General features: G+C 47.8%; 2 protein-coding genes across 10 annotated transcripts in view; one reads left to right on the top strand and one right to left on the bottom strand.

The window, feature by feature from the left end:
* The window catches only part of LOC135275608 (centrosome-associated protein ALMS1-like), a 271,819-nt gene that overhangs the window by 219,668 nt on the left and 37,883 nt on the right, over nucleotides 1–14,268 (top strand). Inside the window, exons 23-24 of one of the 9 annotated variants that reach the window (XR_010343218.1) lie at nucleotides 523–724; nucleotides 5,477–5,592. The exons of 3 other annotated variants lie outside the window; for them this stretch is intronic. Coding sequence is in view for 3 of the 6 variants with exons in the window: in XM_064377815.1 (XP_064233885.1) it covers nucleotides 471–527 (57 nt within the window). In the remaining 3 variants the exon portion in view is untranslated. Of the gene's footprint in view, nucleotides 1–470; nucleotides 3,222–5,476; nucleotides 5,593–14,268 lie in introns of those variants that run through there. 5 more of the 9 variants (XR_010343219.1, XR_010343220.1, XM_064377816.1 and 2 more) reach the window with 5 other exon arrangements.
* Nucleotides 6,228–8,184, bottom strand: LOC110568302 (N-acetyltransferase 8). The gene is made up of 2 exons (XM_021670946.2): nucleotides 8,008–8,184; nucleotides 6,228–7,089 (listed from the first exon to the last, which is right to left on the bottom strand). Exon 2 carries the CDS (start codon nucleotides 7,013–7,015, stop codon nucleotides 6,332–6,334), a length of 684 nt encoding a protein of 227 aa, XP_021526621.2. The 5' UTR covers nucleotides 7,016–7,089; nucleotides 8,008–8,184; the 3' UTR covers nucleotides 6,228–6,331.

Here is a 14,268-nt window from a genome sequence, read left to right as displayed (position 1 = left end):
CAGTATGTTCTTGTAATAGTTTGCATGTTTTCTGGTGGGGTAGAGGCCTTCCTGTGTAGAAAAGCTGATGCTGTGACAGTAGCTAAGAAATTATTAGAAAATATGTTTCCTTTATGGGGCATCCCTAGAAAAACCCCCAACAATAGGGGGACTCATTTTATTAGGCAAGTTATAAAGCAGTTAAACAAGGTGCTGTGCCCTCAGTCTTCTGAAAAGTTTGAAAGAACAAATGGCATATTAAAACTGAAATTGGCAAAGTTAACCGAATCAGTTGGGTTGCTTTGGCCAAAAGTACTATCACTGGATTTAATGACAATCAGATCCACTCTCACTAAAAACCATAAGTTGACCCCTTATGAAATAGTCACGGGAAGGCCTATGCCCCTAATAGTAGAACCTCATGCATCTCCCTCTCTCCTAAATATGAATAAGTATTGAAAGGCCATTATACCAAAGTGTACTTTCACCAGATAAAGGAAGCTTTCAAGATCCACCAACTGAGAATAATCAAACCTTCCACAGTCTAGAACCTGGAGATTGGGTCTTCCAGAAATGACATCAGAGGAAGGCTGATCTTGAACCACTTTGGAAGGGACCATGCCAAGTTCTTCTTACCACCTACACTGCATTGAAGCTTTAGGGCCTTGAAACTTGGGTCCAAACCTCACAACTCAAAAAGGCCCCTTCAGATTCCTGGAACTGTACACCTGCTGGAGACTTCGAGGTAAAGCTGACCAAGGAAATCTCTCTCCAGAAGCAGAAGGCATTCTAGTTGTGGGCAGCTTTCCCAAGATCATAGATCAAAACGTCTGTATCATCATGAAAGCCTTACATTTTTTCTTTTTTTCTAGTTTAGCATTGCCCTAATTCTTTCCTTTTCCCTACAGAAAAATCCACAGGACCATAATCAGTGGATGGCTTTAACTTGAGCTTGTGCTCTAGCACAAAACTAGGGTTTGTGAGTTACTGGGTTTGTGGGCTATTGCCAAAAAAATAAGGGAACAGTTCTCCTAATGTCAGTGCCTCTCCATGTTTCCAGTGAGGGTCACCCCAAAACTCCAAGGGAAGAATGGGAAGCTATCCCTGATATTCTGAATATCACTGCTACTTGCTTTGGCTTTCCTGCACTCAACTTTTCAACTTTTCCTTTTTTTTTTTTTTCTTTTGAGACAATCTCACTCTGTTGCTTAGGTTGGAATGCAGTGGCCTGTTCTCATGCAGCCTCTGCCTCCCAGGTTCAAGCAATTCTCCTGCCTCAGCCACCCGAGTAGCTGGGATTATAGGCATGTACCATCACACCCAGCTAATTTTTAGTAGAGACAGGGTTTCACTGTGTTGACCAAGCTGATCTCAAACTCCTGGCCTCAAGTGATTCGCCAGCCTTGGTCTCTCAAAGTACAGGCGTGAGCCGCCATGCCTGGCCTTAACTATTTCAATTAATAACCTGATCATTACCAAATATAGAAAACCAATCCAAGTGATGACTGCAAAAAAGATATTGTGCTTTCAGGCAACATGCACTCAAGATATGGGAATTGCCTATGTGAGTACAAGTAATTGCTTGTATAATGTCACCAGATTAAATTCAACAGGGTCTCTTTTGGCTAAATGTGTTATACACCTTACGACATGCTCTAAGGGGGGGGGCACAAAAAGGTTAATTTCCCAATGGATTTTGCTCAGGAGCTATGCAGATTTATTAATGAACAAATCTAACTGACCCTGCTCAAATGCAACTAGGTGGCCGTGTTTTTCAACTCCCAAGGGCCTATATTGGGTCTGTGGATAACCTGCATATTTCATTCGGCCTCTTCGTTGGCTCAGATCTTGCTGTTTGGTCTGGCTCACTTCTGCCTTTCAAATAGTTTCTCCTAAATATTTTCTTAACGGCTCTTATGATTGTAGGCCAAAATAGTCAATAACTGAAATTAGCACTAGCTTTGAAATAGACAAAGATAAGCTAGATTCCACTGAGGAAAGATTCCAGTGGGGTTCCTGGGGGCTGTCTTGGTGGTAGTGGGATACTAGTTGTATGGAATCTAAAGCTAATCCATATTTGGGGTCTTGGATTTTGTAGCCAGTCAGACCTCCCAGTGTTTCAGACAGGTAGAAGCTATTCTCCAAAAGGTAGATGTGGACGGGTGCAGTGGCTCATGCCCGTCATCCCAGCACTTTGGGAGGCCAAGGCAGGTGGATCACCTGAGGTCAGGAGTTCGAGACCAGCCTGGCCAACATGGTAAAAACCCGTCTCTACTAAATACAAAAAATTAGCCAGGCGTGGTGGCACAGGCCTGTAGTCCCAGCTACTTAGGAGGCTGAGGCAGGAGAATCGCCTGAACCCAGGAGACAGAGGTTATGGTGAGCTGAGATTGCACCGCTGCACTCCAGCCTGGGTGACAGAGTGAGACCCTGTCTCAAGCAAAAAAAAAAAAAAAAAAAGCGGTAGATGTTACAGTTAACATCATGCTGCTTCATATCTTTTTATTCAAGCTGGGAACCTGTTTGGTGTTGAACAAAACAGAATGCTACACTTATCTCTCTCCTGATTTTGTTACTACAGAAAGCTTAATGTAAAGGTAGCTGATTCTGCTGTTTCCTTAGACACTGACACCAAATACAATAAAGAAGTCTATTAAGAGGAAAACATGGTGCGTTTACAGGAACAACTAACAGTTGGTTTGTAGACGTCCTAAATTGTAGATGGCAAGCTTGGGTTTCCCAAAGGTTTCTAGTCTTTATATGCCTTCTAGCCGGTGTCCAGGTTAGTATGGCTTGTGTTACCAGAGTAACAATGAAAATGGAAACGTCTTTAAATCAGGCCACTTTATAGTGAACTATGATCCTTAATTGCTATCACATTTCAAACAAGAACTATGACCAATTAAACTTTAGTATTGTTGAACTGTTATGCTCTCTGAACTTTGACTTGTTTAATTTGGTTTACTTTATTTCTTAAGAACTTTTGTTAAGGAGCACACCTTGGTATTTTGATATTATTCTCTTGATAGTCATAAGAATAGTTCCTGTGGTGTGCTTCATCGTCTCAAGTCTTAAATGTTTTGTTTGCAGCCATACATTGAGAATTGAATGGTCTCTCTTAGACTAGGTCAGCAAGAACATAATCATTCACCTAGTGTGAAGCTGTGGCTTGTGAACTCCACAGTGACACCAATAAAGACTTGTGAACTCCATACTGAGAATAAAAAGTCTTGTGAATTCCATACTGAGACCATTTATGATAGTGAGAGTGTGGCATCAGTGCCTAAAGTTTTGGTCAATCTCTCTAAATTGAGAGTGACAAAAACAGGGGAATTTGACAAATCAAACTCAAACCTGGCCTGAGGAAGCCTTCATACTTCCATACTTGAGTCCTTAAGGGTGAACCATAATGTAACTAGTAGGTAGGCAGACTGAAAACCTAACTTAGGAGGATGCTTCTTTAGCAATATCGGAGTCTCAGCCAATGCCATTGGCCATACTTCAGCCACTCACAGGCAGCCGACTGTTTGAATCTCACTCAGATAAGGCAAACACCAAGCTGTAACCAATCTGGCTGTTTCTGTACCTCACTTCCGTTTTCTGTATGTCACTTTCCTTTTTCTGTCCACAAATTTGCTTTGACACAGCATCCCTGGTGTCTGTCTGTATTTGCTGTGATTCAGAGGGCTGCCCAGTTTGCAAATTATTAATTTTTCTTGCTTAATTAAACTCTGTTTAAATTAATTTGTATAACATATTCCTTTTAACAGAACTTAAATTAAAATGGAAAGAGGGTGTAGAAATTTAGAAAACTTGCAGCATGGCCTTGTGGGTAGAGAAGGAGGAATCCAAGCAGCCTGCTGAGCAACTACTTGCTAGAGATATTAGCATGTCTAAAAGGGAGCCAGGCACTAATATTCAAGACAGTGAGAAAAGGCCTCAGAGGCACTTCAGAAGTCTTCCAGAACACCCCCCCATCACAGGCCCACAGGCCTAGAATGGTTTCAGAGACCAGGCCCAGGGCACCATTACCTTGTGCTACCTCAGGTTGCTACTTCCCACATCCCAGCTTCTCCAGCTCCAGCTTTGGCTCCAACAGCCCCAAGTACAGCTCAGACCACTGCTTTGGAGGTTGCAAGCCCTAAGCCTTGGCAGCTTCCATGTGGTTTTTTTTTTTTTTTTTGAGACAGAGTCTTGCCCTCTCACCCAGGCTGGAATGCAATGGCACCATCTCAGCTCACTGTAACCTCCACCTCCAGGGTTCAAGCTATTCTCCTGCCTCAGCATCCCAGGTAGCTGGGATTGCAAGCATGCACCACCATGCCCAACTAATTTTGTATTTTTAGTAGAGATGGGGTTTCACCATGTTGGTTAGGCTGGTCTTGAACTCCTGACCTCAGGTGATCCACGCACCTCAGCCTCCCAAAGTGTTGGAATTATAGGTGTGAGCCACCATGCCCTGCCTTCCATATAATTTTAGGTCTGCAGGCTTGCAGAATGCAAGAGTGAAGGAGGCTTGGGAGCTTCCACCTAGATTTCAGAGGATATATCAAAAAGCCTGAGTGCCCAGGCAGAAGCCTGCCACAGGGGAAGAGCTCCCACAGAGAGCCTCTACTAGGGCAGAGCCAAGGGAAAATGTAGGGTTGGAACCCCCACACAGAGTCCCCACTGGGGCATTGCCTAGTAGAGCTGTGGGAATGGGGCCAGTGCCCTCCAGACCACAGAAAGGTAGAGTCACCAGCAGCTTACAACCTCAGCATGGAGGAGCCACAGGCATTCAACTCCAGCCTGTGAGAGAGCAGCCATGTGGGCTGCACCCAGCAAAGCCGTAGAGACGGGGCTGCTTCAGGCCTTGAAAGCCCACTCCTCTCACCAGTATGGAGTTAAGGAAGATTATTTTGGAACTGTAAGATTTAATGTTTGCCCTGCTGGGTTTCAGACTTATGTGGGGCCTGTTGCCTCTTTTTTTTTCTTTTTCTTTTTTTTTTCTTTTTTAGCCAATTTCTCCCTTTTGGAATGGGAACATCTACCCAATACCTGTAACACAAATGTGTCTTGGAAGTATGTAACTTGTTTTTGATCCAGCAGGCTCATAGTTGGAAGGAATTTGCCCTGAGGCTCAGATGAAACTATGGACTCTGGGCTTTTGAGTTGATACTGGAACAAGTTGAGACTTTGGAGAACTATTAGAAAGGGATGATTGCATTTTACAATGTGAGACAACATGAGATTTGGAGGTCAAGGGCAGACTGATACAGTTTAGATGTTTGGTCCCTCCAAATCATATGTTGAAATATGACCCCCCATGTTAGAGGTGGGGCCTACTGGGAGGTGTTTTGGTCATGGGGGTGGCTTCCTCATGAATGGCTTGGTGCTCTGTCGGTGGTAATGACTGAGTTCTGGCTCTATTGGTTCACATGTAAGCTTGTTGTTTGAAAGCACCTAGCATCTCTCGTGCTTGCTCTCTCACCATGTGACACACCTGCTCCTCCTTCAGCTTCCACCATGAGTAAAAGATTCCTGAGGCCCTCACCAGAAGCAGATGCCTGCACTATGCTTTTTGTACAGCCTGCAAAACCGTGAGCCAAATAAACCTCTTTTCCTTATAAACTACCCAGTCTCAGGTATTCTATCATAACCCCCTGGAAGAGTTATACTACTCCCAGGTCGAGCCCATGGTAAATCCCACACTCCCCGCCAAGGCCACCTTTTTCCCCTCTGCAGACAGCATGGGGTTAGAGTGGATCGATTGTGTCTTTGGCCCCAATTCTTCTCCCATGGCTGCATTCCACCCTTTGCTATGTGACTTTGCAGCTCTTCTCACTACAGAGGCAGGTTCCTCTCGCCCCCTGAGTTTGGGGGAGATGTGACACATGCAGGGGACACGTGCAGGGGTTTGAAAACACATTTGTTTGTTTCTGCTTTTGTTTTTGCTCCTCTGCAATTTCCTTGAAGCCATGCCTGAGCTAGCCTGCAGGAAAACAAAAAAGCACCATTGACCTAGTTTTTCAGCTGATCCCACCGCATTTGTACAATGCAGTATGAGACCAGAGGAACTGCCCAGCCAAGCTCAGCCAAAATTGCTAACCTGCAAACTCATGAGCTAAATAAATATTTATTTCATTTTATGATTGTTTTTATGCAACATTATCCTGGCAATAGAAAAATGAAACAGATGGGACTCAAAAAGACTGAGTGAAGCAGAAACCCAGAAGCCACCCCACAACCAATCACGTGGGACTCGGATGTGAATGGACAATAAGCTTTTATTGTATCATTGCAGTGAAAGGTTGGGGATTGCTTGCCGCTACAGCCGAATTGATTATATTCTGACAATACACAAAGAAAGAGATCACAGACCCCCTGCCTGAGCAGAAGGGAGGTGGTAGGTGAAACAAACTGTAGGAACAGCCACTAGCCTGACCCAAATGCAGAAGAAGAACTGGCCCGTCCTCTGGAAGCCCATGCTCTTGTAAAGGGCCATGGCAGAGAGCTGTATGGTGCTGGTATCCAGGACAACTTCACTGTAGCCCTGGTCCCGGGCAAACTGGAGGACAGTCCTGACCAGGGCTTTTGCTATCCCCTGACGACGGTGCTCAGTGTCCACAAAGAGGTGAAACAGCTGCAACTGCTTCTCCCTCAAGGTGGGATGGTCAACGGGCAGAGCTCCCACCATGCCCACCACCTTCTCTTCAGACTCAGCCACCCAGAAGCAGGAGCCACGCTCACTCAGGTAGGATTTGGTGATGTCAGACATGTCTGTGTGCAGTGTCATGTCTACAAACATGTTCCAGGGTTTTCTGGCAAGGAACCACAGGGCAGGGAAGAGACTGAGGCTGAACACGAGGACCAAGAGCCAAGAGCCAGAGACTAGGAGTAGGGTGAGGGGCCCCCCAAGTAAGAGTATGAGGGTTCGAGGCAGCTTCAGCAATTGCCGGAAGGTGGCTGGGACGTGCTCTGCCATCCCCCGGGAGAGCAAGCCCACGACCCACTTGCGGTCGCTCTCCTGGTATTTGCGGATGTGATAAGGAGCCATGGACAAACTTCTGTGTCTGAAATCTCAAAGTCCAGGAGAGAGAGCTAGACTCTATGCACGCCTTTACGGGAGGCCTGAGGAAGAGAGAGGAAACCAGGTGAATGCCTGCATGGCTTCCAGCCTTGCAGGAACGGGGAGACCTGCTCAAGGGTGTGTCTTTCTGGTTTTGCCCATGAGGAAGCAGGCCTCTGCCACTGGGAGAAGGTAGGGTCAGAAAGACCTGCAATGGAATCTGATTCTGTCCCTTACTAGCTGTGTGACCTTGGGCATGTCACTTAACCTCTCTGAGCCTCTGTTTCTTCATCTATAGAACATGGGAGAAGACTAGAGTTTTTGGTGGTGGTTTTTTTTTTTTTTTGAGATGGAGTCTTGCTCTGCCTTCCAGGCTGGAGTGCAGTGGCACGATCTCAGCTCACTGCAACCTCCGCCTCCCGGGTTTAAGCAATTCTCCTGCCTCAGCTTCCCGAGTAGCTGGGACTACAGGCACGTGCCACATGTCTGGCTAATTTTTTGTATTTTTAGTAGAGATGTAGTTTCACCGTGTTAGCCAGGATGGTCTCAATCTCCCGACCTCGTGATCCGCTCGCCTTAGCCTCCCAAAGTGCTGGAATTACAGGTGTAAACCACCATGCCTGGCCCCTAGAATTATTTTGAAAATTGAATAAAATACCTTCTATAAAGCCCTGATAGATGAACTATCCACCGCTCTTCCCTCTGTTCCCTTTTTCTGGATCTCTCAGCTTCTTGGTGCATTGAGAGGGCAACTGCCGCAGGCAGGCCACATATTCAACCCTTTGGTCCTTCTCCAGGGACCATACAGTACAGAAATCTTGTGTCCAAGCACAAGTTTCAGCAAAGACTCCTTCCGCCTTGATAACAAATATTTATGTTGCTGAGAGGGCATAAAAGCCAAGCACAAAAAACAACCCAGCCTCCAGATCCCAAGGAAGGTGCAGGCTCAGAGCCCTGTCCTTCCACCCATGTCTCCTCACCTGTCACCACAAGAGCCTTGAGTGTCCAGGGAGCTTCAGCTCTCAGCTGCTCACTGGCATCCAGGAAATACCGTCCGGGGCCCTCCCACCCCTAGAAAGTACACCACTGAGTCCTGCTAGTGTGATGCTAACCAATATTCAGAGTCAGAAGCCTGCTGATCACGTGGAGGGGGAGAAGTTTGTGCTCTGTCCCTGTGCCGTCTCTCCCAACAAGGCTGCCTCATTGGTTGGCTCCTGAATGTTTGATAATCATAAACCCGAGGGTCAAAGAGCTGGACTGTATGTAGCAGAGCAGGAAGCCCAGTGTACATTCCCCTTTGTGGTCATAGGGAATGACCTGGAAGGGGAGACTCAGGGTCTGGAACAGCCCAGGATCCTCTTGGCTGTTCAGGCCCTGAGCATCTCTCTTTCACCTGGCACACTTGGTACTCTCTGAGATCCACCCTGGTCCCTGTACAGAGACACCACAAGCCTGAGAACTGTGCCATTTACCCTGTGATCGGTCACCACTGGTCAGAGGCCAAGTCCCCATGCTTGGTAACAAGGCCCTTCTCAGCTAGGCTTCTCCCTGCTGAGGTTTCCCTGGTCCATGAAGCATCAATTATTGGCAGTTCCTTGCACTTAACCTCACCAGCCTCCACCTCCACCCATTCATTGATTCAGTAAACAATTGTGTGCGATGCACTTCCTCTGTCCGGGGATCATTTCGGCCAGGAGCAAAGTTGATATTCAGCTGACAGGCATGCCTGTTTGTGGCTTGTGTGTGTTCTGGCTGTTGGTCAGAGGCTGTGCCATGCCCATTGTTAAATATTTTGCACTGCAGATGTTGGGGAAGCCGAAATTCGTGCTTTTGTACCCGGTGTGGAGCTGATGCCAAACACTGACACACGGGTGCTTGGAGATAGTGAAAGTTTTATTCCGTTTGACCAAAGCGAGAAGGCAGGAGAACAAGGTCACTCAAATTCACTTCAACAAAGCAGCAGCAGTAGAACATTTTTATGCAGCTAGAGAGTAAGGAAGGGGAATTGAGAGGAAAAGTCTGTGTTTCTTCAGTGTCGGATAATACCTTGAGCAATCAAGCTTCTGGGTGTTAGCAGCTGGTCACAGTGTCTTTCAAGGCATTCATTCCTTCTGCAAACTTTTCCTGACCCTGAAGGTATGTCTTCCTGCTGGGCAAAGAAACAGTACATGAGCAGTTTATCATTATATTGTAGGAACAAGGAATATTGGGCCAAAAGCAAGTGGTTAACACGTGCAAGCCAGCAAGCGCCTGACCAAAATGTTCATTATTTCAGTCAATAAAACATGCTGGGGTGCTGACATTTCAAGGGGTCCGATTCCAAGGGTGCAATGTACACAAGATAGGCAAAAGCAAAACCTAACAGGAAAAGCTCTTTTCCACACCAACTTACATGCTACTGAAGGGAAACTTCCCTTCCAAAGATTAGCTAACCTGTTGACGATCAGCCATGCAGGGCCCATCATCTAGGTTAAGTAGTTTGGACTCTATCCCAAGAGCAAGGGGAGGATGTTGATATGCACAGAGAGGAGGAGAGGTGTGTGTGTGCGCGTGCGTGTGTGTGCGTGCGTGTGTGTGTGTGCACGTGCGTGCATCACTGTGGCTGCAGGTGAACAATGGATCTGAGGAGGTAGGAATGGAAGCAGCTACCCCTCAAGGCTTGTGCAGCATCCAGGCAAAAGCAGGGCCCCCAGTACAGGGATGCAGGTGCTCACTGTACAAGAGCAGCTGGCCCAGAGGGGCTCATGGGAACTAAAGTCGGGCCTCCCTCTGCTTGCCAAGCCATGAGCCATGGCATGAAGCTGAGACTGGCCAAATAAAAAGGCACCCTTTTTTTATTTGCTCAAAGGCATTGCTTGCCCACTAAACCCTGCATCCAGTGGGCTGCACGGCTTGAGGCTGTGCCTAGCTCTGGCTTCACCTGGGCTAGCAGAGGCCCATGAGACAACAGTGGCTTTACCAGAGTGAGGCAGTTAAGAAGGTGAGACCTGAACCACATGGAGTGCATTTGGGGGCAGAAACAGCAGGAGTTGGAATGATTCACACAGGGATGAGGAAGGGCTCAGAGATGACGGCCAGGTTTCTGGTAGGGGCATTCAGGAAAACACTGGAGAGAGCCCAGAATTGGAAAAGTCAAGGCTTCCCCTAAAGGTGCTGCCCTGCAGCCTTCCTCAGCGGAAACCAAAAGCTGGGAACCAGCAGCAGGGACCCAGGGCCAGCAGGTGCAGGCTGCTGAGATTCTGGATCTTTGGCATCCAACACCACCTCCGAGGAACTGTCTAACGAGCATCAAGTCTGGGTAGTAAGTCCATGGGTCATCGTTAGAGTATTCTCAGAACACTTCAGTGTCAAGCAGGAGTTGGCCTAGGAATCACAAGAGGTAAGGAGCTGCTCCAAAGCACCACTGAGTACTGCTAGTGTGAGTCTGACCAATATTCAGAGTCAGAAACCTGCCGATCACACGGAGCGGGAGAGGTTTGTGATCTGTTCCTGTGCTGTCTCTCCCTCCATGCTCGCCAGTGGCTGTGGCTTCCTCAAAACACAGTGACCTCAGTTGACATTTAGTCACCTCTTGCTCCCAGGATTTAGTGTGACTTCTGCATTTGTGTAGCTTTCTTGATAGAAGCCTGGGCTTTCCTTGTCATTTATTCATTCAACAAACAGTGGCCGAGGGCCTGTGGTGTGCCGGGCCTGGGCTTGGTGTGAAGACACCAGATGCCGGAAGCGAGGCTGCTGCTGAGGAGGACATACCTGCTGGGGCTCTGGAAACAGGACAATGGTGGAGACATCACATCCAGAATAACTTTGTTAGGAGGGTAAACTTGACAGTTGGAACTTTTATGTTGCACTTATTGAAAAGCCACTTAAAATTGCCATATGTAATAGAGGTAATATAATGGCCTGTGAAACTGCCAGCTCCAGGAAGACAGACAGGGTGACCTGAAAGTAGGTTTGACCTGCTGGTTTTTCTGCCATTCTGTGTGTGACATCAGCTTCATCCCGAGACTGGCACCGCATTAGATGTCAGGTGTTTGCCGGCCCAGTTGAAGCTTCTGCTTCCTTGCTCACCACCAGCAGAAAGGTGGGGGCTATGCGCCACGGTCCAGGTGACAAAGAAGGTTTACATGGGGACTCAGTCACACTTTCTAGGAACTAGATGTACATTTCATAGCAGGAGCCAAGTTATACTAAAGGAGTCCTGGCCCGAGGATACCAGCACCCTATAGAGATGGAGAACCTAGGGAGCTCAGGGACTGAGGGGCTGAGTGACAGTGAGCACTACCCACAGAGGGGGCGCCCTTGAGTCAGGAGGGGTGGGAAACAGGTGCGGATCGGCAGCTGACAGAGGCCCACCCAGGTGAGCACAGGTGGAGCTGATGGTGAGATGAAGCGTGTGCTGGTTGGGAGGGGAGGGCTGGGGGCCTGTAGCCAGTTTGGAAATTCCCAAGCTGAGCAAGAGGTGTGCCAAGGCCTGCGGCTGGGGCTGTTAACAGAAAAACCAAACTGTTAAATTATCTGTAAGAGGTTTCTTCTGAGCCAATATGAGTGACCGTGGTTTGGGGATCTCAAGAGGTCCTGAAAAAATATGCCCGGGGCAGTTGTTTTACACATTTGAGGGGACAGGAATTGGAGTAACATCATAAATCAACCCATGGAAGGTGTACATTGATTCAGCCTAACAAGATGAAGTAAATTGAAGTGGGGGCAGGGGTTGTTATAGGTCACAGGTGGATTCAAAGATTTTCCAACTGGCAATTGTTTGAAAGAGTTCAGCTTTCCTAAAGACATGAAGTTGGTACAAAGGCATGCTTCAGTTCAGAGAGAGGGTCTGCCTCTGCCACGTGATGCTGTCCCAGAGTCAGGGAGGTAAGTCAGCCATAGTATCCTGGGTCAATTTAAAACCCAGTGAAGGAGACTCTGTGGTTTCTAGGTTGTGTGTTAATTCTGGCCTTGCATGGCCTCAGGTGCTCATAATCTGTACCTGATTGTCACAGAGTCCGTTCTGAATAATCTAATGATGCCTATTTTAACATTCATGCTGGTCAGTTTGGGGGCCCTATACTCCAAAGGTGCAAGACCGTTATGAGGCTTCTCTGACCTCCCCTTCCATCATGGCCAGGAATTCGTTTTTTTCAGGTTTCCCTGGGGTCCCCTTGACTAAGAGGGGGTCTGTTCCATTGGCTAGGGTCTCAGGATTGCAGACCTTAGGATGGCCTCACAGCACGGTGCAGGGCACTTGGCTGGATTTTCCTGAACCCTGAACTCCATGGCTCATGGGATGAGGAAGGTGTAGGCCACACGGATTCTGCTGAGATCCTTTGTAGGTGCAGGTTTGGCTGTGGTCCTTTCTGTTCCTTTCAGAAGCCCACAGAGTAGAGGACAGGACGGTTTGGGGTCAGGGACAGAGGCTCCTGTCACTGAGACTTTGTACTCCTGGGAAGAGACTATTGTTGCAGTTCATCTGCCTCTGTAGCACTGATGTAGAGCCCCAGCAATTCCAGTCCACTCCTGGCAGCCAGCCTTGAACATAGAACTGATCAGCCACATGGAAAACCTGAAATAAAGCCTCTAAAATGCAGCCCCTCAAAAGTGCTCACCAGAGTTTCTTAATCAGACTTGGTGTAGCCAGTGAGCTGCTGCTGCCTGCTGTGATGTGGGTGCTCTTTTTCCCACTAAAAGCCCAGACCTCTGCCTCGGGAGACAGGACTCAGCTGCAGCCTCCTCAGCTAACCGTGAAGGGCTACATGGGCACCACAGGGGCTCCTTAAACTCGCAGTGGTGTGCAGATTTGTGGGCTCACTTTCTACATCAGATCTTCAAAGGTGTCTGCGATCCCAAAAGGTTGGAAACTATTAAATTTGATCATTTCTGAAATGTCTTCCAGTTCAGAAGTCCTCAGTTCCAGTTCATTTTCAATTCCTAAATAAAGGGATGGGTCCTGGAGCCTCCTGGGAAGCTGGCTGCAACTGAGCACTTGCTGCAGATAATACCGGAAGTGCAAACCCAAAGATGCGTGTGTCTGGCCTGCATGTGGAAGCTTTCATAGTCAGGTCTTGCTTTGCAACAGTGGGGGGTGACCAGGGAAGCCTATGTGAGGGACAGGGGGAGACCAGCAGCCCAGCCTGGGGAGCTGCCTTAACCACACCTCACCTCACTTCCTCAGGGCTAAGGGTTTCTTGAAGGTGAGAGGGGAGACCCCCTTGCCTCCTATTTCCCAGTCTCCACTTCCTCCCTCCCCTCCCCTCCAGATGGGAAGGAGGGTGAAAATGAAAAAACATTATCAAAGAGCTGGAAAGATGACTTCTTTTTCGGTTCCCAGCATCTCTGCTATCTGTAAGCCTTGAAAGAGTTGCAAATAAATGTTATCCCTGCTGGCTGGAGCCCAGCACAGGGTCACATCCCCATGTCTGTCAGGTTATTCTTCCCAGTTCACCCGTTTTCACCAGGTGACCGAGTTTGGATCAAGGACTGGAACTCGGCTCCCCTACGACCAAGGTGGAAAGGACCCCAAACTGTCATTCTGACAACTCCAACTGCCGTGAAGGTCAAGGGAGTTCCTGCGTGGATCCATCACAGCCGTGTGAAACCTGCAGCACCAGACACCTGGGAAGTGAAGCCCTATCTCCATAACCCATGCAAGATTACCTTAAGGAGAACTGAGACAACAAGCCCTGCTCCAGTCACACCCCAGAAGCTGACTGGTCTACACACAGCCAAAGCATGAGGACTGCCCCCGTGGGACCGGTACTCCTTCTCTTTGGACTATGGACTTGTATCTTTGCTACCCCACTAGATGTCAACCTCCGATCCAAGGATTGTTTCCAGTGCATACATAAGGTTACTAAGGTAGAACGAAAGGTTGCCACAGTGCTCTTGTTTTACAGCTATGAAGGCACTAGAGCCCTCAAAGGAACTTGTTTATATAATGCTACCCAGTACAGGGTGTGCAGCCCAGGGAGCAACCAACCTGATGTATGTTATAACCCATCCGACCCTACCATGTCCACCATACTCGAAATAAGGCTGAGAACTGGTCCCTTTTTAGGGGAAACAAGTAATTACTAAAGCTGAGAAAAAAAAAAAATATCTCAGCAGGTCACCATAAAATTCTATGCTTGTGCAGCTGTCAATAGTAACAAGCAAGGTCTAGGGGTGGCTCTCTCGGTTGGGAGAGAAGCTATATGGCAGAGCATAAATACATCTGTCATAACCGATGGCCATGCAGCAGTGGTTGTGACTAC

This window comes from Aotus nancymaae, unplaced genomic scaffold (assembly GCF_030222135.1).
Source record: "Aotus nancymaae isolate 86718 unplaced genomic scaffold, 86718_ANA_hifiasm-v0.15.2.pri h1tg000017l, whole genome shotgun sequence".
Lineage (NCBI taxonomy): Eukaryota > Metazoa > Chordata > Mammalia > Primates > Aotidae > Aotus > Aotus nancymaae.
Note: the sequence above shows the minus strand (reverse complement) of the source record. Positions and strands in the feature narration are given on the sequence as shown.